Source organism: Eucalyptus grandis, chromosome 1 (assembly GCF_016545825.1).
Source record: "Eucalyptus grandis isolate ANBG69807.140 chromosome 1, ASM1654582v1, whole genome shotgun sequence".
Lineage (NCBI taxonomy): Eukaryota > Viridiplantae > Streptophyta > Magnoliopsida > Myrtales > Myrtaceae > Eucalyptus > Eucalyptus grandis.
This window is the reverse complement of record NC_052612.1, coordinates 27,954,514-27,976,848: the sequence shown is the minus strand read 5'-3', so window position 1 is coordinate 27,976,848 and position 22,335 is coordinate 27,954,514. Positions and strand designations below refer to the sequence as shown.

Below are 22,335 nucleotides of genomic sequence, written 5' to 3'. Positions count from 1 at the left end.
GTCTCTCTCATGAAAACTGCCTAAAACTGCCTTGACAACTCTTGAAGCAGTCTGTACTTTGTCATCGTAAGGGACCTTTGAGCAGTTCTTTTTTTTCTTTCCAAATATCAATGTTTGTCCCCAAGGCTTGATTCTTCGCGCTAAAACTAGACGCAACTTTTCTCATCTCGGTGTCAATGACACTGTCAAACATCATGTGCCTACTTTCTTGATGAAATCTCGGCGCCAGTGATCCTAAAGTTGCCAAAGGTCATGACCCTATTTTCTTTGTTGAAGTTACAACTGTACCAGAACTTGAGGTGTAATGGTAGAGCCTTCACGTGTTGCGGTCAATCGAAGAGGAAGCCCCTTTCCCATGCCAAAATTGGAACGTGTGCTCTATTTGGCAGCATAATTTTTTTGTTGATTAGACCGAGTATAAAGCCTCGAGACATCGATAAAATAAGCTCACAAGAAGACAGAGGAGGCTTTGCATATAGAAGTCGAAACGTCAAAAGGGAAAGTCTACATGGATCTCATTTTCATCAAACTGGAGCTCAAAACGTCAAACATACACTAAACATGCTCATGATGTTGTGTGCTTCTCCATTTTGGACGGTAATCGGCCAGAGTCAAAATCAACCCTTCTGTTTGCACGCGAAAATCATAAAGTACTCCAATGAATGCAATGTCTGGTTTTTCCTACAGTTCTAGGAATTATATAGTGTGAAAGCCTTTGGACTTTTGGTGAAGCTTGGATTATAAATCTTCTACGCGTCTCAAGTTCAGAAAGGAGGGAGAGAAAGCTCATAAAGCCTTCAGGGCACTCATTCCGTCAGAAGTCTCAATGCTTCAACTTCAGATCCAGTTGAGAAGGGAACACTCTACCACGGTGGTTGAAAATCATGAAGTCCATGTTGTCTGGGAGAGAAACGATCCTGCAAAACCAATAAAATGTATGTTGCAGTGTAAATATGTAAATGTAGAATTCTTGAGTGCCGTTATGGGCCTTATTTTGACTTACATAAGGGGGGCGGGATGAAAATGCATACACCAAAGGTACAAATTATAGAACAGATCTAAACACTATCATCAACAAACCAACTCTTAAAATTATTACATTTCAACCACGTTACCTGCACACCATCTTCTAGTAATCATGTAAAACAAGGCTGAAGACTAGATAGCTTCACAAAGATTCTTGGAAATCAATGAAACATACTAAACAAGAAACTTGGGACATTGAAATCTTCAAATTGGTCACAAAATTCTTCCATTGACTAATATTTTTTACCAAAAGAATCGTGAAAAGGAGTCACTAAAAGTGGATTCCTGCCTTTTAGTTCAATTTACATTGCATTTCGATGCAGCATATAGCTCAACTGCATCAATCATAAAAATTTACACTCAATTAGACTTATTACCATGCAATACTCTGCACATGCTGATGGGCACCATGACTTGAATATGTCTATTTAACGAATTAAATGGCAGCTTCATCTTTCTTTAAACTTAGTTGAATACACAGTCAAGGCTCCGTAACCATCTGACTATCAACTTTACAAGATAATTGTTACCATTGAAAAATCTTCTAATTCTCTTCTTTTTAAGGAGTTGGATAAGTTGTAACGCAAAACATGTATGAAATCCATCTAGTAACACATACATGATATTCAATGTAAGTGCACAAGAACGCTAAAACAATCAGGCGCATGTAAACAATCTGAAGAAAAAGACAAAGCTAATTCCCCATTCCAAGAGACATGAGAGCACATAATACAATCAACTGAGAACTTTAGCATCATCATGAAGCATGAAGATGACTGTACTGAATCTCATTTTTAACCATACAAAAAAGTAAAGTTTGAATCAACATCTCATATTGTCTGTACTTAATCATCATGAACAACATAATTATAATTAGAGAGGTAGCTGGCTAAGCTACCCTAAGTTGCATGTCAGATACGTAGCACACGCATCAACACCACCTGAATATGTTAAAGGAGCAGCTTAGCTATTTCTTCATTCTAGTTAGATGTCTAGACTTTATACGGCCACTTAATCACACTTTGCATCAAACTACCAAAGGAAATCTCCAAACTCTTAAGCATCAACATCTAAACAAAATAATGCATCCTCGACAATTGATTGTTGAGATATCCCATATTACTTATGTGCTGAGTCAATTTTGGTGTTACATCATGTAGTCTCCCTCCATCTAACAATTTAAGCTTTTCTATTGGACTTTCCTGTACGGAATCAAAGCCAGTTTAAATTATTCATTCCCCATTGTTATTTCATTTCCTATACCGTTCCTGTTTGTCACAATTGCTGTTTGTCAATTCCCATGCAGTGCTTCATCCACTTTGCACGTGAAAGGGAATAAAGAAGCATTTCACATCACATGTCCATAGGGTTTATTTGTTTGTACAAAATGTAATCTCTCTTGACTTAATAAGAAGCTTTTGTGTTGGACCTTTTGACACAGATAATAAAAATTAAGTTCTTCACTAAGAGAAAATTCCCTATGATTTGTTTATACTTTTAATCTATAACATGGAAGCCTCAACCAATGTTGAACAAATAGGCAAAAAGTCTACCACAAGGTGGCAAAGTGCTGATTGGAAGAAGTTGCAAAAGTTGACGTCAGGTGTAGGAACATCCATCAAACGAGTATGCACAACCTTTATGTAGCAGTGAGGTCACTTTCAAACAAGTTGTCATTGGAGAAATTTACCACTGCTTTATAAGAGTTTCCAAGTGCTACTGAGTACTGACAGCAAGGAGTAATTCTAAGGAATTTAAAAAGACAAAATATCAGGTAGGAAGATTTATCTTTAGGTGTTGATACATTCGTCCAAACTTCCACCAATAGATTATCGGTTCATACATTGGGTTTTGTTTGGAAAGCAGGTCATTCAAACCATAATCGTTTTTCCAAGTACACATAGAATAATTCTCTTTTTTAGATTGAAGATTCACTTTGTCATCAAGATAGGAAGGAAGTCGTCTACTTGAGCTGGACCATTTTCAAAACATACTTTGTGCTTTTGTTGGATGGCTTTTTTACATGATTTTGTTATTCAGACATCAAACCCGTTTATACTATGAATGGGGTTTACGCTGGATATCACCTATTGATGGTTTGATATAACAGTCACTCACAAATCTTATCAATTTTTTTGAGGCTGCTTCTTATGTGATACCGAGATACAAACTCTTAAGATAATGTAGAGAGATATAATGCCAATGTGCATTTTCTGTTTATTCATATCAATCCATAGTAGCCAGAGTTTAATCTGGGAGATTTTAATACCAAGCATCCATTTTTTGAAATTCTTCAACTTGACATCATTGAACAGGTTCAGAAACATATACCCAAATTAAATCAAATAGTTCCCTAATCCAACCATTTCCACAAATTATAAGATTGTGTGCCTTAACACTAGACGAAATTTCACATTGACACATATCTAAAAGAAAAAGACATGATAAATTCCTCAACACGAAATAATTTCATAGAAGAGGCATAAAAATGATTCGGGCTCTCAAAATTTATTCTAAAGATGCTTTTATGATATGATGGGATTCTATGGTTGGTTTATAACAAAGTTGGGGATCCTAATTAAGACCCGGGCAGAGACTCTATGGAAAAATATATGGGGCTAAAATAGAACATGTATTAGATAGAGTGCAAGGACATAATGGGATCTACATTCCAACCCCCTCACCCAACACAAAAAAAAACGAGAGACCACTTTGTGTTCCTTGCAATTAAAGGTTGGAGAAAACTAGATACTTAAAACTTAAGAGTGAATCTAGAAAGGTTGTTGGCATTAAAAATCATATAAACCACAGGAGACCGTTTAATGTTTTGTAAATTTTTACCACATAAAAGACAGAAAATACTATGACAACACCTAATTAAGCTGGACTGCAGGAAAATCTCAAACTTCTAACCAGATACCGAAGATGCTTACAATCCAACACATTCCGCAGTTAAAGCACGAAATCATGCACAATGTTTGTGGCTTCTCAACTTCCCTGCTGCATCTCCTGTTTAACTACTCTACTTAAACATCACAAGTAACAAAGCTTGCAGCATTGCAAGCTGGAGCACAGACAAACCCAAAAGCAAATTTTTCCCCCAAATTCAAACACTAGAAGAACCCACTAAACACGAGGCAACTAATCTCACCTGTTCTCTTCGGAATCGGGATGGATCGAGAGGAACTTTCCAGGCACAGTGAGAGCAGCCCACATACAGAGAACGAGACCCACGAGCGATTCAGCAACCACCTGCAATTCCCACTCCAAATCAGACGCAGAACACCAAAAAGCAGACCGAATCCCGAACCCCGAAGCCGTAATTAGATGCTCACGTTGAGCGGAGGCCCGGAGAATTCCTCCTCCATGATCTTCAACAAGCCCTTGTCTGCAAAAACCCAGATTCAAAACGAGCTCAAAACCGAAATCTCAAGTACTACCTACACTCACGACCGCCAGTGCGTGAAAAAAGAAGAAGGAGAAATTCCACGCGAATTGAGCTCACACTGGACGGTGGAATAGGCGGCGTGGGACAGGATCAGGACCCCGAAGACGCCGATTACGAAGCCGAATTTCATCGTCGCTTTCCTCCTTCCTGCTTCCGCCAACGATTCGCCGATTGGACGCCGGCCGAGAGCTCCGATCGAGACGGAAAGATCGCTGCTTTGCTTGGAGGCTCTCTCGGACTTCTTCTGAGCTGAAGGCTGAAGGAAGACGACCACCGGCCTAACCCACAAGAACCGATCCGGGTCTGGGGATGACGAGGAGAAGGCCCAGATCCGGTTCATTGTGGGCCTTCAGGCCCAACCTTGAAAAGCCCAATGTTTTTCAAGAATCTTTAATAGGATACGTCGCCTCCTTTTTCCTTGAAAATTTACAACTTTCTTTTTTTGGTCGAAAACCTTGAAAATTTACTACAACCACCGGTATTTCAGTCACAATTTTTGGAAGCCGATACAATTTTTGGAAGCAGGAAGGACTATGTAAACCAAATAAGAAACAATCCTGCGGTGCACGCATTTTTTTTTGTTAAGTATTTAAATAAATTTTCTATTTAATTCGTTTACAAACTCATCACGTCGCGGATTGAAAATGATAACAATTTCAGGATTTAGAACAAAATTTGGAAAGTTAGAATTCATGATCAACATAAAAATGATGTTGTGGGGGACAATGGTTAATGTCTTCCCTTGTCAAGCTAACTTGTTTCAATTGCTCCACATCCGAAACCCTTCTTGCCCATTATGTGGAGCCTTGGAGGGAAAAATGGTATATTTGTTCATGACATATTCTGAGGCCCAAATTTTGTGGAGATACCTATGGGGTATTCATATTATCTTGTATGCTTAGAACTTTAGGTCTGAAAGAGATAGTGAGCCACTTTCTTGATCTAGGGAAAATAGTATATATAATGGGATTGGATTGCAAGCTCTTCATCCTTTATGGAGTAGTTCTTTGCACTAGAATGTGGTGTAATAGGAACACAAAGTTACACAATCAGATTATTCCTATTTCTCTCCGGAGGATAACAAATTTGAGTTGGGTGAGGAGCCATATTCTATTGGGGCAAGAACAAAGACTTGGATTTTCTGTCAAACAAGAGTTAAAGTTTAATGTAGATGTGGAAGGATAACAAAGGGGCCATAAGTACTATTGCATGCTAAGATAGAGGCTTAGTTGTCCACACATGGACAAGATGAGGAAGATAGAACATGTCAATGGAAGTGGAAGTTGCAACTCTTCTTTTAGCATGCATAGCTACTTAGTCTCTCGACGTTCACAAAGCGGTCTTTGAAAGTGATTGCATGGTGTTAATTGATGCTATTTAACAAAAGGGCCTTTGCCCTTAGTGGATTCATTGTTTTTGTCTTGGACTCTCTTTTCTTACTTAGAACAAACCATGATGGAGTTTGAAGTGAACCGGTAAAACTACTAATATTGTTTCTCATGAGCTTGCAAAAAGGGTTTTTCATCGTATAGAAATCGCATCCATTTATCTCTTTTTTTAATAATATCCCATCACAAGTTAATGATATAGTGTTAGTGGAGTTTTCTTTAATCCATCATCTTACCGTAAGCTTTAGTTTCTCCTTGTAATATTTGGATTGTCTCAATGAAATAGACAAGAATAAAAGAGTATTTGGATAGACATTTAAATTTTATGCAAGTAAATTTCACAGTAGATATACTCTGATTTTTCTTAACTCGAAATATCCTAAACTTCCATAAAATAAAAATATTGAAATATAAATTCATATCTAATTCTTTCTTATAGTTTTCTAAAATTTAGACGTACTTTGAACTCTGGTGAAAAACATGAGAAAAAAACATTTTACTTGTTAGTATTCAAAAAGTGCAAAGCTTATCCGAGCCATCTCCGTCCGTACTCTACCGTTCGTCTCTGTACCTTCTCCGTTCTTGTTTTTCGCCATTATCTTCCGACGAAGCTTTCGAGCTGCGCGGCAGAAGCCACGAGACCCGTTATGCCTACGCTGGTTATGGGCCATCGTCTTTGAGATGCTTTGTAAATGCTGCTGTGTTTTTTGTACTGGGTCGTCGCGGCGATCGCTCCGTGTTCGATTAAATGCCGCTTAGAGCTCATTTGAAAGGGTAGAGGGTAGCGGGAAATGATGAGCATGAGCCAACTTCTGCATCCGCTCGGGGCCACGCTCTTCTTCAGCAATGCCCGCGATCCTCGGAGCCGCATACTCAAATGGGTTCCCCCAGAATCATGGTCTTGTGTCGGCAGAGATGCTGGATTTTCCAGACTCCTCGTTGCTGCTCAATCGTCTCGGCAAGGTAAACGTTATAATATAGATTTTTTGATTGACGTGTTGGTTGCCGATATTTTTCCTCCGCTGTTCGTTGTCTGTTGAAAGTATGCTCATCTTTGGGATTGAATTTTGGGCAGGTAATTTCTCATCTGCAGGTCCAAATGAGACTTCTGCTAAACACAAGGTGCGACAGCTGAATCTGGGACTCATCTCTAGTTGTTTCTTTGAATTCTGTCTGACATTAGTTTTACAATTAAATGGTAAAATGTTAAAGTTTCATGATGTGCGTTCTAGTATGAGTTTATACGCTCATGTGCATTCTTGTGGTGATACCCTTAATTTTTTTTTTTTTTGTTTGCAAAGTGCAAGTTTTCTCTCTCTTGATGATTGCCTTTGCCTTTGCCTTTACCTGCCCTATCCATAAGTAATCATGGAAGCACACAATTGATGTTTCTACATTTTTAAATAGTATGCATTGGTCACATTGGTATTTGTTCATTTTGTGATCTGTGCAATAAAATGGAGGACCGTGAAACATCAACTAGCTCTCCTCCTTCGCCTACCCTTTTTGATAAGAGAGGTTTCTTGGTCAGAGATTTAACCGCTGGTCCCCATTGCTCGATGTGTTTTTTCTGAGGGAGAAATAGAAGAGAGAAAAAGAAAAAGGGATATCTTATCTCTTTGTCTTTTATGTAATTGGTGCTGATGCGGGCAATCACCACGTGCCAAAATTTTGGCTGTTGCATGCTGTCTGGTCCATTACTGGAATAATATTACTTGTTATTGAGCGCCTTGCAATGTGACGAATATGGGGTGCATGACAGAACTATCTTGATATTGGACATAACCAGGACTAATGCATAAGAGTGAAACAGAAATGTGAAGAATATGGACTACACAACTTGTATTGGTAGAATCTTGACAAAAGAGATTTATTTATTTTTATACATTTATCATCACTTTCGTGAATATAATTGCCCTTGTCTTAGATCACATTGGAATGCGTCCTGCCTCCACATTTGCTTATTCTGGCAGTGGAATTTATAATGTCATAGCTTGTGTTGGGGAAGCTTGTAATAATAATTGGCTTACTTATACTGAGTAAAGAAATAGTAATTTTGAGAATCATAGATAGTATTAGTGCATTTTTAACCTTCGGTTCCATGTATTAATAGGAAACATTCAAGGACAATGGTCAAGTATCTGCTTTATATTCTGAAGGTCCCACTCCCTTGGATGACAAATAGATAAAAATTCTTGAAACCCATAGATTATAGAAACTTCCATTATTGGGAAGGAAGCGTGAGGTGGATTTTGAAGGATGGAAGTGTGAGGTGGAGAAATGCTGGGTTTGCTAGTTTTTCGTTGAGTGTATCTGATGAATGGGGATTTATCCTTCCTTCTATTTATTTATGTTTATCTCTGGTTTCTCATTAATCATTCACAGTATGTCTGTTCTCTTTAGACATGGCATATGAAGGTTGTGTATCATGGGAGAGGTTAGAGAAGGGACAATTTGGCATGTTGCTAAAATACATAACCTCTTTTTATGGAAAATACCGTGGGCGAATGCCTGTAGGGCACTAGTCAAGCAATCAATAAGGAAAATTGAAAATCTGCAAGGCATGATTGTTCTTATGACATGCATATTACGTGTTTTGAAAAACCAAAATCCTCCTCATTAAGTATGTTATGTCAAAATAAAGTTGATTTTTTTAATGTCATCAGACTTCCCTTTCCTGTATGCTTATTTTTTTATTTAATGGAAAGGATAATTTCAATGCAATGCCTTCCACACACAAACTATGGGGTCTAAGAAACTTTTTGTCAGGACCAGCGATGTCTGCTTACCTCCTTATAACTTTTTAGTAGTTAATTTCTTCATGTTATACACTCTTGTCTCAATAGTTTGTGTATAGTGGTGAAATGTGATAATTTGTCAATGCTTCATTTTGTCTACTCAGGCCTTTTTTAGGGAGCGAAGAGAATCTGATGCTCTCCCTTATATACAAACACTTGGGAAGTTTCCTAAGGAAGAGCTTGAGGATAAAGTAGTCATGGTCAGATTTGATTCTGCCATATTGCTTCGAGAAGATCAGGACCATACAGTTCAGTCAAACTTATATGCACATCTAACCATTAAATATTTACTGGAAGCCAGGGCTAGGATTGTTCTCGTGAGTGATTGGAATGGTGGAATCAATTCAAAATTTCTTGATCTTCAGTCTGTTGCAGGTATAATATTGTTAATTATCATTGTTAACAATATGGGTCTAAATGAAAATCATCCTGCACTTAACTATATTTCAGTGAGAATTTAATAACTTGATGAAGTTTGGGAACTGGTATCAGTCTTATCTCTTTAAATCATTAGCTCAGATAGTCCTTATCAAATTTGATTAGGGACATGGTGTTTTTCATGCTATGGCTGATCATTTATATGGATGTATCTATATTTCAGAGCACCTCTCAGTAGTCCTTGGGGTCAATGTTGTGCCATCGCACTGCCTTTCCCATTACAGTCCACTTACAGAAGCTCTTGAGAAGATGACGGTGCTTCTTCTTGAGAATCTTTCTGAGTTTAAGGGGGAAGTTTGTAATTCATTAGAATTTGCAGAGACTCTATCATCAGGAGTAGATATCTTTGTCAATGACTCGTTTTCCCAGTCACATAAAGTTCTTGCATCTACTGTTGGCGTAACTCACTTTTGCTATTCCTCTGTTGCTGGGTTTCATTTTGAGGAGAGCCTGAGAAAACTGAAGAATGCTCTGAAAAGTGACAAAAGGCCACATATAGCAATTGTATGTTCTGCTGTTACTTGATAATGATATGGATATGCTAGTAGAATATTTTGTTGCTCCTCTCTCACAAGTAATTTAATGTCTGATGCAGATTGGAGGGACTAATCTCTCCAACAAAGCAGCTGCGTTGTGCTCCTTGGCTTCTGTTTGTGACGGGCTGGTCTTTGTGGGAATGATGTCTTTTCAGATTATGCATGCGTTGGGTCTCTTAGTTCCTTTAAACCATTTGGAATTAGGGGCTACCAAAGAAGCTTCAGAGTTAGTCCAAGTTGCACAAGATAGGAACATTCCTATTTTATATCCAAAAGATTTTTGGTGCCTGAATGAAAATGTTCCAGATCAGTTGGAACTATTTCCTGCTCATGCACTTTCAAAAGGTGAGATTTCAACCTCTTAAGTCACAGAATTTCTCAGCTTTTCATTTGTTGACTTACTGTTCTAGGAAGCTCTCTCTCTCTTTATTTGTTGACTTACTGTTCCAGGAAGCTCTCTCTCTCTTTATTTGTTGACTTACTGTTCCAGGAAGCTCTCTCTCTCTCTCTCTCTCTCTCTCTCTCTCTCTCCCCAAAGTTACCTACTACAACTTCCTTGTCCTGCTTTCATTTCGAAATTCAAGGTCTTTGGAGCCGTGTGATGCTGTTACTAGACCTATAAGGAGATAATTATCACTTCAATTACTGTCAAGCTGGAGATAGTGGCATGGCAAGGGATAAGGAGTTAGGCTCTAAGATGGAAAAGAAAATACTTTTTACTTAATCTCTTATTTGAATTTTTCTAACCATGTGTTGGCAGCCCTTGTTTGCCCTTAAATGAAAATTGCCCTTTAACCTATAAAAAACCTACCAAACAAAATCCTTTCATGTGTAAAAAGCAGGAGTATGCCTTTTTAATTAGGCTAACTGTCCCAAGCCTCTCCATAGGTCATGCATGGGAACAGCTTTATGTCATCTTGTTTCTGTTCTACTTATCGAAGAAGCTTAAAAATCTTTTATCACTTATTTAACTACTTCTTTCTATGTTGTCATATCTTCTTCAGAAGATTTTTCATGTGCCCGTGTGGGTTTGTGTTTGTCTATATATCTGTGCATGCATGTGTTTGTGTGTATTCTGTGACATCCAATAAACATAAAGTTGTCTAGCTTCCTGGATCTTGGGGGCAGTAGTTGAGCTTATAGTAACTTCTTCCCCCTGCTGGATTGTGGTGGTAAGGTTTATCATGTGTTGATATAAGACGCATATGAGCTGATACTCAATGCAATGGTCATGAGGCTGCTTACATTGACGACTGCAGCACAGGCAGCTTAAAGTTTTAATGCTTGTCAATTTTTCATATTCATTTCTGCCATCGCTTCCTTTGTTTGCAAGTATATATGTTGCTTGAATTAGTATATCGTGATCGGATTGCAATGCACAAATCATTAAAATGGTGATCACCTATGGACTCTAGTATATGGCGTTTTTGGTATAACTTATTCTTGCTAGATGAGGGCAGAAGTGTCTAGACTTATCTAGGGTATAACTGCTTTGCTTGAATTCACACCATTAATTTTGCTGAAAATTCTTCCTGTTCAGTCACATTTTTTCTATTGAATTAATGATTTTTTCATTGTTTCACAAGGAAAGTAAAATCATTTCAAGGGCATTGAGGGGACAAAATCCATGAAAAATGGGTCATTGCCTAGAAATTAGAAGGCTATCTTGAGATCCATCTTTAACCCCTGCAACAACAAGGTCTTGAAATTTTCTACTTCTTGAATCGGGCTCCCAGAGGAAGATAATTGTAGGAAACCTTCTTAGTCTTCAAACAAGAACCTGGGTGTGGGTTCACCAAGTTCACTATTTATAAGGTGAGGGACTTCTCTTTCTGAAAGTAGAACAGACATGAGCAGGAATTCCAAATCAAAAAGATGACTGTGGTATCAGTCATCTCTTTATGCTGAGCGCATTATTAGTCAAATGCCTCTATGTGGCATTTTATGACTCTTCTGGTGGAGGATCCGTGTTTTCAGTGAAGCACTAAAGATTATATGTTTCACCATGCCAAAACAGTACTCCAAATGCACTGTCAGATTCTACGGGCATTGAGAATATTGTTTTGTGTGGAGTTAGCTTTCATTCTGCACATACACAAAAAAGATTTTTGTACAAAAATCTGACTGGTGTCCATTCCTATCCTTCTTATGCTGTGATGCCATTATTTCGTTCCACTCAAACTGCTTCTGGGAAACAAACTTTATTTCATTAGTCTTCAAATCTTTGCTTCGCATGGTTTATAAACATCCCCAATTACCTTCCCTAAGTTGAATATCTGTTTATCCTCCAATTATATTTCTAAAATAGTGGATAGGCCTCTTTGGATGTTTGGAATTTCTTTCTCCTGAAGTGTTATTTTAGATCTAGTATGCTTGTATACTGCAAAAAATGGTTATCTGTGTTCATGAATGCTCTTCAAGAATGCTGGTTTTGCGTTTCTCGCTAGAAGTCGTGTCACTTCTATTGTCATTATGGTTGTCATCTCTAATCACGGTCTTTGTCTCTTCTGTTTCGCCTAACTTAGAGGAATTTATCTGATAAAAGCAAAGTGGTAAGCACCATTGGTGTGCCATTTTGGAGTTATATGAATGGAAACTTTGTTTTAATTAGCAGTGGGTTAAAGAATCTACAGTTATTTAATGCTCGGTACTTAGTCACCTGACATCATTTTACCCAATCTCAATTGGTCCTCTCGGATCACAAGTCACAATTATCTGCTGTGGGCGATAGTTGTTTTATCTTCATCATCCTCCTTCAGTGACCTAAATTGTTTTTCTGGTGCATTTTTCCCTTCTTATCTCGTTAGGATGGATGCCTGTTGATATTGGACCCAGGACACTGGATGAAATAAAGACCCTGCTTAAAAAGTCCAAGGTAAAGTTTTCACATCTTGATTTGATAATGGAAGTCTTAATTATAGATTCTTGCTTCCTTATTTGAGCACTTCTGCCTTTTCTTTTTCCTTGGCGAAAAGTTGTTTTACTACCAACAAGGAGTTGCTTTCGCTACGTGTGGAGCCTAATGATTTTATCCTTAGGAAAAATGGCAGTTCTTACTATGTCATATCCCATGCCACTTTTGGTTGAAGACTTGAAGAGAGCTCTTTTCCCCCTTACAGTCTCCTGACTTCATTCTTGGAATTCTTTACTGTTTAGATGATTTGTCACCATTACGTTTAACCCTGTTTTTTCCCTGCTATCTTGCTGCTCTTTATTGCCTCTATAAGTATCTCCATCTTTTCTCATGGGACGAGCTTTTTTTTCTTGTTTCCTCTTGATCAGCAGAAAGCCACGTGGATTGGTCCAGTGAAATTCAAGTCATGCAATTCATCTGCAATTGGAGCAAGTGAATTGGCTTGTATACTTTATGCATTAAGTCAAGATGATTGTGATGTAACTATAGTCGGTTCTGTAGCAACCAAAACAATTACAGATGAGTCAAGCTCTATACCTGCTTTCTCTGTGATTGAAAACGCTTCTGTATGGTGGGATTTCCTCAAAGGAAGAAAACTTCCTGGTGTCATGGCCTTAGATAGGGTAAGTTTCTTAACTTTTTAATTGCTTATACTTTCTTTCATGGGATCACTGAAGAGCCTTTTTAAAATACACATAGTAAATGCCAATCTTAAATCGCAAAATACTGCTCATCTCTTGTTGGATCCTTCTATTCCATGTGATGCTTGTAAACCTCTGGGTAGAAGCTAATCTTATCCTGTCAAGATCAATTATCAGGCATGAGGAGACTTTATTAACTGGTGTTTAGTACCATGCAAAACAACTGAAACACATCCTAATGATACCTTGTGGCCCAAGAACTTTGCAATTACTGTCACACTCTTTTTATTTAGAATCAATGCAATGCTTACAATAAGATGTGGGTGGCTCTTTGATTATTTCTAAGATATATCTAAATGAAGAAGGTACAAGCATGCAAACCCTTATATGTCTCGGATATATGAAGTCCTTTTAGCAATGGCCAATTTGTCAATACACCCCTATTTAGAAAAGAAAAAGGAACAAGATACATTTAACTGCCAGTATTCATCAGCTCACCCAATCAGTAACCACGATTGCTTTTAATTATTGAGGCCCTACAAAATGTCACTGGGTGCTCAAATTGTGATCATATAGCACTATACTCATTTGGAGAAATTACCTTTTCTGTGCAGGCATACCCATTTGATATTGATTGGAAGTCTGTATATAGTGAACCTGCTCAACCTTTGGTAGTTGATATTGGAAGTGGTAAACTCCTTATGCTTCTTAGTATTGGATTTACTTAATGACTTAATGAAAGCTACCCTTCTTAGTATTGGATTTACTTAATGACTAAATGAAAGCTACCCTACTTATGCTCAGCCACTTTAAATCTCATCGGTACAGAGGGAAAAGTGGACGAAAATCCTTTTAGAACTTTTCTAGATAGTCAATGCTTCATCTGTATATTCAATTAGTCTTTTCCATCCGGAAGCCAATGGGGCTTTTCCGAATTGTTCTAATTTTCCAAGCAGCTTTAAGAAACCTTGAAATCTAGGTTATTCAATTTGTATGAGGGAGTTGCAATAGCAAAAGAAAGTTCATTATATAGTGGGTGCAGGCGCTTTCTCGAGTAAATTTTTGCTGTAAGATCTGCATAGGTGGATTATCTCATTTCCATTAGAAAATGCTATCTCAATTGGCATTTTCTATTGTCAAGCACCAAATTTTAGACTCTCATTCTAGATTATTGCGATAGTGCAAGCCTAAACTTGTAATGTCTGTGCACTAGAGCCCTAAAACTAGTACTTAGTTTGCGATGATGAGAGAAAGGATTGTAGAGAAAAGCTGTGTCATGGAGATCGCATAAATGTATGTATACTATATTCAAGTGTTACAAGATAGGAAACCTAAGATTAAGGAATATTATACAATTGATATACACATCAACTATGGCGCTGTTTATGATTTCTAACACTTCTCAGCTGGAGCATATATATCATTATGGCTAGCTTATTACATATATTCTTGATCATGTACCACTAAGTGCCTTAGTGAATACATAAGCTAACTGATCAATAAGTCTAACAAATGCACTCCTAATTTCCAAGACTATAAGTTTTCCTGAACAAAGTGACAATCAATCTCTATATGTTTTGTCCTTTCATGAAAACAGGCTTCAAAACATTATGTATGGTTGCCTGATTATCACAAAATAATGTTATCGGTTGCTACTGTGCTCATTAGCTTTTGAGTTGGACCTTTTAGTATAGTATCAGAGTGAGTTATCCCTTTGTGAATGTGTGTGGTCAAAATTCTACAAGAATGTGCATAGTCAAAATTCTACATGCCGTTCATAATCTAGCTTGCACGTGAGAGGGGGTGTTAAAGTGTTGTCCCACATTGCTTGACAACGTGTCTTAAATGCTTTTTATTTCATGTGGTTTTCCTCCACCTATTGGCTTAAGCATTTGGGTTTGACTTTCTATTACTTCTTTTTGAGAAGATGCATGCCTTGAAGAAAAATGGCGTGTGAGATCTTGTTGTTCTTCCTCCTGAGAGACAATAGGTAGGATGTAAATGGGTGTTTGTAGTTAAACAAGAGATGGATGGTATTGTGGATAAATATAAAGCATGGTTGGTGGCAAAGGGATTTACTCAGCAAAAAACCTTGGCTCCTTTGTCAAGTTGAATACTGTTCAAGTGCTACTTTCGTGTGCTGTTAATCAAGGATGGGATCTTTAGTAGTTAGATGTGAAGAATGCCTTTCTTCATAGAGAGTTAGAAGAGGAGGTGTATATGGAAATTCCTCTAGGTTTTTCTTGTCACAAAACTCAAGCTAAAGTGTGTAAAGTGAAATGTGCACTTTATGGTTTTAAGCAGTCACCTAAAGCCTGCTTTGGTAGGTTCGGAAGTTATGGTCTTCATTTGGTATAAACAAAGTAATGCTAATTATATTTTGTTTGGGAGGAGATCATGTGCTAAAGTCACTATTCTCATTGTCTATGTAGACGACATTGTTGTTGTAGGGAATGATAGCAATGAGATAAGCCAGTTGAAGAAATTTCTCGGACAAGAGTTCACGATAAAGGATCTTTGAAAGCTCTGGTACTTTGTACATATTGAAGTTACCAGATCTTCAAAAGGTATCTTTCTATCCCAAATGAAGTATGTCCTTGATCTTTTGACAGAAGTTGGGTTATTGGGATGTCATCCCTCTGATATACTTATCGAGGTCAATACTCGTCTTTGAGAAAAAGGATGGTAATCTGGTGGATAAGGGTCATTATTAGCTGCTAGTGGGCAAGTCGATCTATTTGTCCCACACCTGGCCTGATATTGGTTTTGCTCAGCCTAGTGAGTCAGTTTATGCATGATCTACACTCTACTCATATGGATGCTGTTCTTCAGATCCTTTAGTATTTGAAGTCTGTTCCTGGGAAACGAATTCTTTTGTCTCCTCATGATGGCTTGAACTGAAGCCTATACAGATGCTGATTGGGTTGGATATCCCAACGAGAAGTCTATTTCTAGATATTGTACTTTCCTAAGAGGGAATCTTGTGACTTGCGCCGCCGCAAAAAGTAGAAAGGGGTTGCTTAGTCTAGTGCTAAAGTAGAGTTTCGTGTGGTGACACGGGAACTTTGCGAGCTGTTATGTCTTAAAGGATTATTTGAAGATCTTGTTATATCTGTTTCTGTTCCTATGATGCTATATTGTGATAATAAGACCGCCATTAGTATTACTCACATTCCTGTATAGCATGACTGTACAAAACACATGGAGATTGACAGGCACTTTATAAGGAAGAAATTAGACTTTGAGTTTGTTCAGTCCGGTGATCAACTTGCTGATGTGTTCACTAAGTGATTAGGGGGTAAATCATTTCATCCTGTTTTATCCATGTTAGGTATGTGTGATATCTATGCTCCAACTTGAGGAAATGTTGAGAGTATTTGGCTGATGGGGGCATATTTGCCTATTTCCTTTATTATTTCATGTGTGGTGGTAATAAGTGTTATATTGTAATTTTGTCCTTCTGGCTTTATTAGAAATAGATGATTGGGGTCATATTGACCTAATCAAGCATTTGGTTAAAAAAAATAAAATTAGAAAGTCCAATCCAAAGCTTAAGATCATAGGTAAGTAATATGGGACAATACTTCAACATTGCCTCTCATGTAAAAGCCAGATCACAAGTGGCATGTGGAATTTTGACTATGCACATCACATGGAATTTTGACCATGCATGCGAAGGGATAACACTGGCTTTGATATCATGTTGGAAAGTCCAACTCAAAAAGTTATGCTGATAGGAGGAGGGAGACCGCATGAATTAAAGAGCATTTAGGAACCTTTGTCAAGTAAGGGACAATACTTCAACAGTGTCATATTGAATTCCTTCAACAAAATTTTCAACCTAATCAAATCACAAATACTTATGGCTATTCTATTTAGCTTCTCTTCTAGAATGAGCTACAAAATTCTGTAAATTATCAAGTTTCAGTTGGTTTGGGAACTCTGAATACTTGGAAAAACAGTTCTCCATTTGCTTGCTACCAAATGCACTGGCATGAAAATCTTTTATGTAGAAGTGAATGGGGAGTTATAGAAAAGGTAATTCTGCCCTAGAGTAACACAATGAGTAACTATGACAACGGATTGACTAGGTAATAAATGACAATGTATTCTGTGGACATATAAGAAGTTACTATATGATGCAATAAGCGAGGACAATCTAATATATTTCATATGACGTGGAATGTGAGATGGATTTGTATTGGTCTCTTGTATGCATGTGGTCTGAGACTGACTCGTACATGCTTCAAGAGGTTCTCCATTAACAGTCTATCCAGTCCTTGTTTTCCATACGACTGATCAGATGAGTGCATGCCATTAAATCTTATCGACACACTTCATTCTCAATAATTACCCCAGAAAGAAGGATGAGGACTAAACTTAACAGGACATTTTGTCACCATGTACTTTCAACTGTACAGACTTTTCCTGCAGATTTCTTTCTATTTACAGGATAATGACTTAGAATGCATCCCAAAAAATTAACCTTCCGACGTGTGTTTGTTTTTGAATTGATATCAGTGAGTTCTTTCACTGTATTCCATTTCTTTGACCTATTAAATTGATCAATGCCAATGGCTTTTGCTGTAATTATCTGGAGACCAGGAAATAAATTCCGCAATAACTGCTTCATTAATTTCTTTCTCCCTTATGTGTGGAGCATCATTTTCAGGTAACGGATTATTTCTGTTGGGAATGGCTAAAAAGTGGAAGCATCTTAATTTTCTTGGTTTGGAGATCAATGAGAAGGTTGGCTACATGGATTTCAGATGCTTTGTGCTTTTGCTTCTCTCATGTAATTTGCTAAATTCTATTCTTTCAGCTTGTGCGGCGCTGCTTAATTGCTGTCCATCAATTGGACTTTAAGAATGGGTATGTGCTACTACTTTGTCGGTTTAGGCTAATTTTATTGACCCGCAACACAACACAAGAAGAAACTTGTTTGACTGTGTAAAGTTCCTCTTCTCTTAGGCAGCTACCTATATAATTCAGGTCTTACTGATCATTGTTCCTCTCTACTTCTCTGTTCTGTATTTTCATGGTGATTAGTACCTCAAAACATGCACAACTCTTTGAACTTGTGGGTGAATTTTTGCTTTCTTCCTGTGATAATATAATTAATGGATTTGGGTGGCCTATCTCAAGCTTTATGCGGCATGTCTCTTCTCTCCTGGAAGAATGCTAATAATCTCATAGCTTTTCCCTGTTCTATTTCATGTTGTTATAGTTACTAAGTCTGCTGATATAAGTGTATTGATTTCCTGGATAATATTAGTTAAAAAGATGTCAATGGTTGAATGGACAAATTGGACCTTTGATTACCTACCTTATTTGTCTTGACTTGATTGGGAAGCTTTTGCATGTCAAAATAAGGAAAAAGTCTGAGATGCCTGAATATTAAGCTTTTAAAGTGGATGTCTTTGGCTTCATCAATATCTTGTTCAGAAAAACTATAGCCTGTTGATCCACAGTATCAGCTTGCAGCTGTCAAACACACAAATTTTTATGATCAGTGGAGACACAAATCACATTGTCTACAAACTAATAGGGCAAATTAGTAATGTGGAAGTGTCATATTCATCTTTTCCAGAACTGTAGTTTGATCTTGAAAATGCTAACTGTTCTATTTGTTCATTCAAGTACACGATTGTTGCTCAAATTTTTTGGTTGTCTCAGATACTTCATTGCAACCAATGCAACATCCACATTTCGCTCGATTGTTTCCAATTACCCTGGAGAAGTAATTCTTGTCTCAATACAGGTAGTGGTTAAACCACACTTATCTAGATTTTCCCCCTAGTGTAGTATAAAAGCAACTGCAATAACGTCAATTTTTACCCATTTACTTCAATTTTTCTTGAGTTATTTTTTGTGTTTTATCTGGTATTGTTTTATCTAGTGCCCGAACCCTGACTTTAACAAGCCAGAGCATCGGTGGAGGATGCTTCAAAAATCATTAGTTGAAGCAGTTGCTGATCTCCTCATCCCTAGTGGAAAGGTAACAATTGCTGCTGAAATATTAGTTAAAAATAATAGATTTTGATGAGCTTTTAAGTGGGAACTTTGACTTTTTCTTTTTATTCCTGTTAGTACATTAAATAAAGGATGCAATGGCAGATGCATTGGTTGGCCCAAAGAAAGTGCTGTTGCATAGTATTTGGAATTCACAGAGTGTGTTTGGTAACATTTCTGTTCGGGAAACAATTTTTTTTTCAAAAACACTTTTTTCTATTTCTGTTCCCAGGAACAGTTTCTGAGTATTTGAACACGTTTGGTAACTATACAAAATTTCTGTTCCCGGAAGAGAAATGTGTTTGGTATGACCTCATATATTTTTGTGATATAGAATTTATTTTAAATTTATTAATAATTTCATTACAATTTTCTTTTTTTCTTTTTCTTCTCCTTCCTTCAGCTGGTCGCCGGCTACGACCAGCTAGACAAGGCTAGTGAGGTCACCCCAAACCTCGCCGTGACTGGGCGGAGCTTGGCCTCGCCCGGCCACCGTGAGGTCGGCGTTGTCCTCACAGTGGCCGGGTGAGGCTCGTGGTGGCCGAGTGAGACTTGCCCTCGCCAAAGCTGGGGAGGTTAAACCTCGCCCAGCCACAATGGCCAGCGAGCTCAGGGCAACCTCACTAGAGGTTGGCGAGGCTCTGGCGAGGTTGCCGGGCCTCGTCTGGCCGGTGACTGGCCAAGGCTGAGGCCAGCGATCGGCTAAGTGAAGAAGAGAGGAAGAGAAAGAAAAAAAGAAAGAAAAGGAAGAAAAGGAAAAGAAAAAAAGCTTGATTTTTGTTTTTTGATTCTTGTCTATGGAGTTGTTCTTGGGAATAAGAAGTAACTTTTTTTTGTTTCTTGTTTTGTTCCAAATCTGTTCCTAAGAACAAAAAACTTATTAAACGCGTTTTCGTTCTATTTTTGCTCCTGGGAACAAAAGAACAGAAACACTTGTTCTTGGGAGCATTGCTGAACACAGCCATAGTGTCTCCATATGAAGATTTACAATGTGCATTCCTCTAAATATAACTTTGGATATTTACATGAGATTGATATGTAGTTGCTTCCTTTGGCAACTGCAGGTTCTGCTTCGCTACTAAGCTCTTGAAGTGTACACAAATGTTGAGACAATTTTGTTTTCATTAGCAGTCAGATTATTTAGTTTTACCCTATCTTCTAGGAAACCAGCTTAAGAAATTCTTGTTTGTTCTTTTCTGTCATATTAAATGCTAAAAGAATCTCAATCTCTTCCAGCCAACATGTTTTGGACTTTTTTTTTTCATCTAACATTTTTTACTTATTTCTAGGTATTTCTACAATCTGACATTAAAGCAGTTGCTGTAAGGATGAAAGAGCAATTTCTGAGATATGGCAAGGGGAAGCTTTCAATTTTGCAGGCACAAGATACCAGTACAAATGGAGGGTGGCTTGAGGAGAACCCGTTTGGAATTAGGTCAGATTGGGAACAACACGTTCTAGATCGTGGGGCCCCTATGTATAGGCTGATGCTCTTGAAATCGAACAATGTGCAGTAAAGATGTGGGATTGACTGCTATACAGCTACTGAGTGACTTTGTCCAAGTGAAAGTGGTTTGATTTCAGATGCTGGTCTGCAAAGGCTTGAATCTGGAGCAACAAGAAGGCACTCTCCCATTACTGCATTTTTTGCATCCAACCAAGCCATGAAGCATAAAAATGTTTGTTATGGAAATGCAGTGAAAATGGCATTATGCTCAATTTCACGAGAATTATTGAGATCATTGGATTGGAGCCATTGGGAGAGTAGGGAATGAAATGCATTATCAGTGAGGATTTCTCAGAAGAAACACATGTTTTCAGCAATGGTAGGGATTGAATGCATCATCTTCTGGAAATGTAATTGAGCAGCCAAAGCATGCAAGAGAAGAGGATAGTTTCTGAATCTGGGCGAAGACATCAGGGCGACTACTAATAGTCAGCTGCAGTTAGTGGCTAATTGAAAGGGTAGAACAATAAATAAAAAAAAGAAGAAAAAAAAGAAGAAAGAAAGGGTAGAACAATGGTCAAAGGCTGTCTATCATCCTGCATTTCTTGATATTCTGTCATTGATTACCCTCTGCCATTAGTTGAGGCAGTTAATCTGTAATCTACCTTCTACTTATTGTGGATAGAACCTCTTAATGTAAGACTTTGATTGTTCGGATGATGCAACCGAGAAGTTTTCGAAATGAATGACTTCCTCTAATATACTGCAAATGAGAGTCCTAGTGATTTTGACTTTTCTTTTATCTCATAGTAATGTCATGAGAACAACTTATCCGGAATTTTTTTTTTCACGATAATCACAGTTGAGGATAGTCCGGTCAGAAATGCTTTGTAGCAGACAACGAGCACAAATAGTAGAACCCCAGCTAAATTTTGGGGATTGGAAAAGGGTGGGTGGGTGAGTGATGGAGAGCCTTCTTGTATTCCTTTTGATGTCAAAGTCAACTTGCCAAGAGAAGGTAGAGAGAGAAGCCTATAATGTGGCGCAAGTCTCTGCATAATTCAGTGTATAACAATTTGGGAGGAGGGTATTTCAAAAAGCTTTGAGAGTGACACATATTGCTTCTTTCTTTGAAAGCTAACTTTCTCCACTTGGTCCCTCATTTTCTGGGTTAAAAAACAAAAGTGCCCTTCCCGTGCAGCAACTTATATTGAAACACTTGACAAAGTCAGCTGCGAAGAAGTCCCTCAATGCCCAAGGCTTTAGGTCAATTACTTTAGAAGAGCTGGGCCATTGATTGCAGACTTGTTTTTGATTGTTTGCCCCAATGAGTGATGATGCCTTGCCTAGAAGCATGAAACCTTCTGGTGCCTTGGATCCTTCTTAACATATTCCTCACCATAACTGCTCTTAATTATTATTATTTTTGGAGCTTTTCTGGGCATAATTTTCTGCATTTCCCTTTCTGCCCCTTCTGCTATTTTGCCAACTTTATTCTCCTTTTTATTTTTCCCTTTTTTGAAAGGTTCCTTCTACGTCTAATCCAATCTGCTACGCTCTGCACCACAAAACTTGCCTTCACAATCATCAATCTAACTTCCTCTATTTTGATCCACTTTCCTACCTCAATGACTTATGTAGTAGTTTCACTTCCACATCGGGTCTCTTTGTTTGGGCACGCAGTAAC

The 22,335-nt window shown here is 37.9% G+C and overlaps 2 protein-coding genes across 4 annotated transcripts; one reads left to right on the top strand and one right to left on the bottom strand.

Moving 5' to 3' along the window:
• Window positions 1-442: 442 nt before the first annotated feature.
• Window positions 443-4,749, bottom strand: LOC104439604 (membrane magnesium transporter). The gene is made up of 4 exons (XM_010052649.3): window positions 4,532-4,749; window positions 4,362-4,414; window positions 4,178-4,278; window positions 443-917 (listed from the first exon to the last, which is right to left on the bottom strand). The coding sequence occupies exons 1-4, from the start codon at window positions 4,602-4,604 to the stop codon at window positions 824-826; spliced, it is 321 nt and encodes a 106-aa protein (XP_010050951.1). The 5' UTR covers window positions 4,605-4,749; the 3' UTR covers window positions 443-823.
• Window positions 4,750-6,379: 1,630 nt separating this feature from the next.
• Window positions 6,380-21,418, top strand: LOC104439613 (phosphoglycerate kinase). 3 transcript variants are annotated; one of them, XM_010052665.3, is made up of 13 exons: window positions 6,380-6,825; window positions 6,938-6,984; window positions 8,765-9,035; window positions 9,262-9,602; window positions 9,694-9,979; window positions 12,442-12,509; window positions 12,920-13,171; window positions 13,804-13,879; window positions 17,862-17,938; window positions 18,012-18,061; window positions 18,866-18,950; window positions 19,089-19,187; window positions 20,491-21,418. In XM_010052665.3, the coding sequence occupies exons 1-13, from the start codon at window positions 6,654-6,656 to the stop codon at window positions 20,716-20,718; spliced, it is 2,052 nt and encodes a 683-aa protein (XP_010050967.2). In that variant the 5' UTR covers window positions 6,380-6,653; the 3' UTR covers window positions 20,719-21,418. The 3 variants fall into 3 exon arrangements, with proteins under 3 accessions (XP_010050967.2, XP_010050961.2, XP_039170413.1); XM_010052659.3 differs by having other exon boundaries at window positions 12,917-13,171; XM_039314479.1 differs by lacking the exons at window positions 8,765-9,035; window positions 9,262-9,602 and having other exon boundaries at window positions 12,917-13,171.
• The last annotated feature ends 917 nt before the right edge of the window (window positions 21,419-22,335 follow it).

Bases quoted from the DNA above. Each gene is read 5' to 3' on its own strand.
- LOC104439604 (XM_010052649.3), bottom strand. From the start codon at position 4,604: ATGAAATTCGGCTTCGTAATCGGCGTCTTCGGGGTCCTGATCCTGTCC. The intron at 4,279-4,361 runs GTGAGCATCTAA...TGGGAATTGCAG, and splicing joins TCTCCGGGCCTCCGCTCAAC to GTGGTTGCTGAATCGCTCGT. The intron at 918-4,177 runs GTGAGATTAGTT...TTGGTTTTGCAG, and splicing joins CCCGATTCCGAAGAGAACAG to GATCGTTTCTCTCCCAGACA.
- LOC104439613 (XM_010052659.3), top strand. From the start codon at position 6,654: ATGATGAGCATGAGCCAACTTCTGCATCCGCTCGGGGCCACGCTCTTC. The intron at 9,980-12,441 runs GTGAGATTTCAA...TTATCTCGTTAG, and splicing joins TGCTCATGCACTTTCAAAAG to GATGGATGCCTGTTGATATT. The intron at 12,510-12,916 runs GTAAAGTTTTCA...CCTCTTGATCAG, and splicing joins CCCTGCTTAAAAAGTCCAAG to CAGAAAGCCACGTGGATTGG.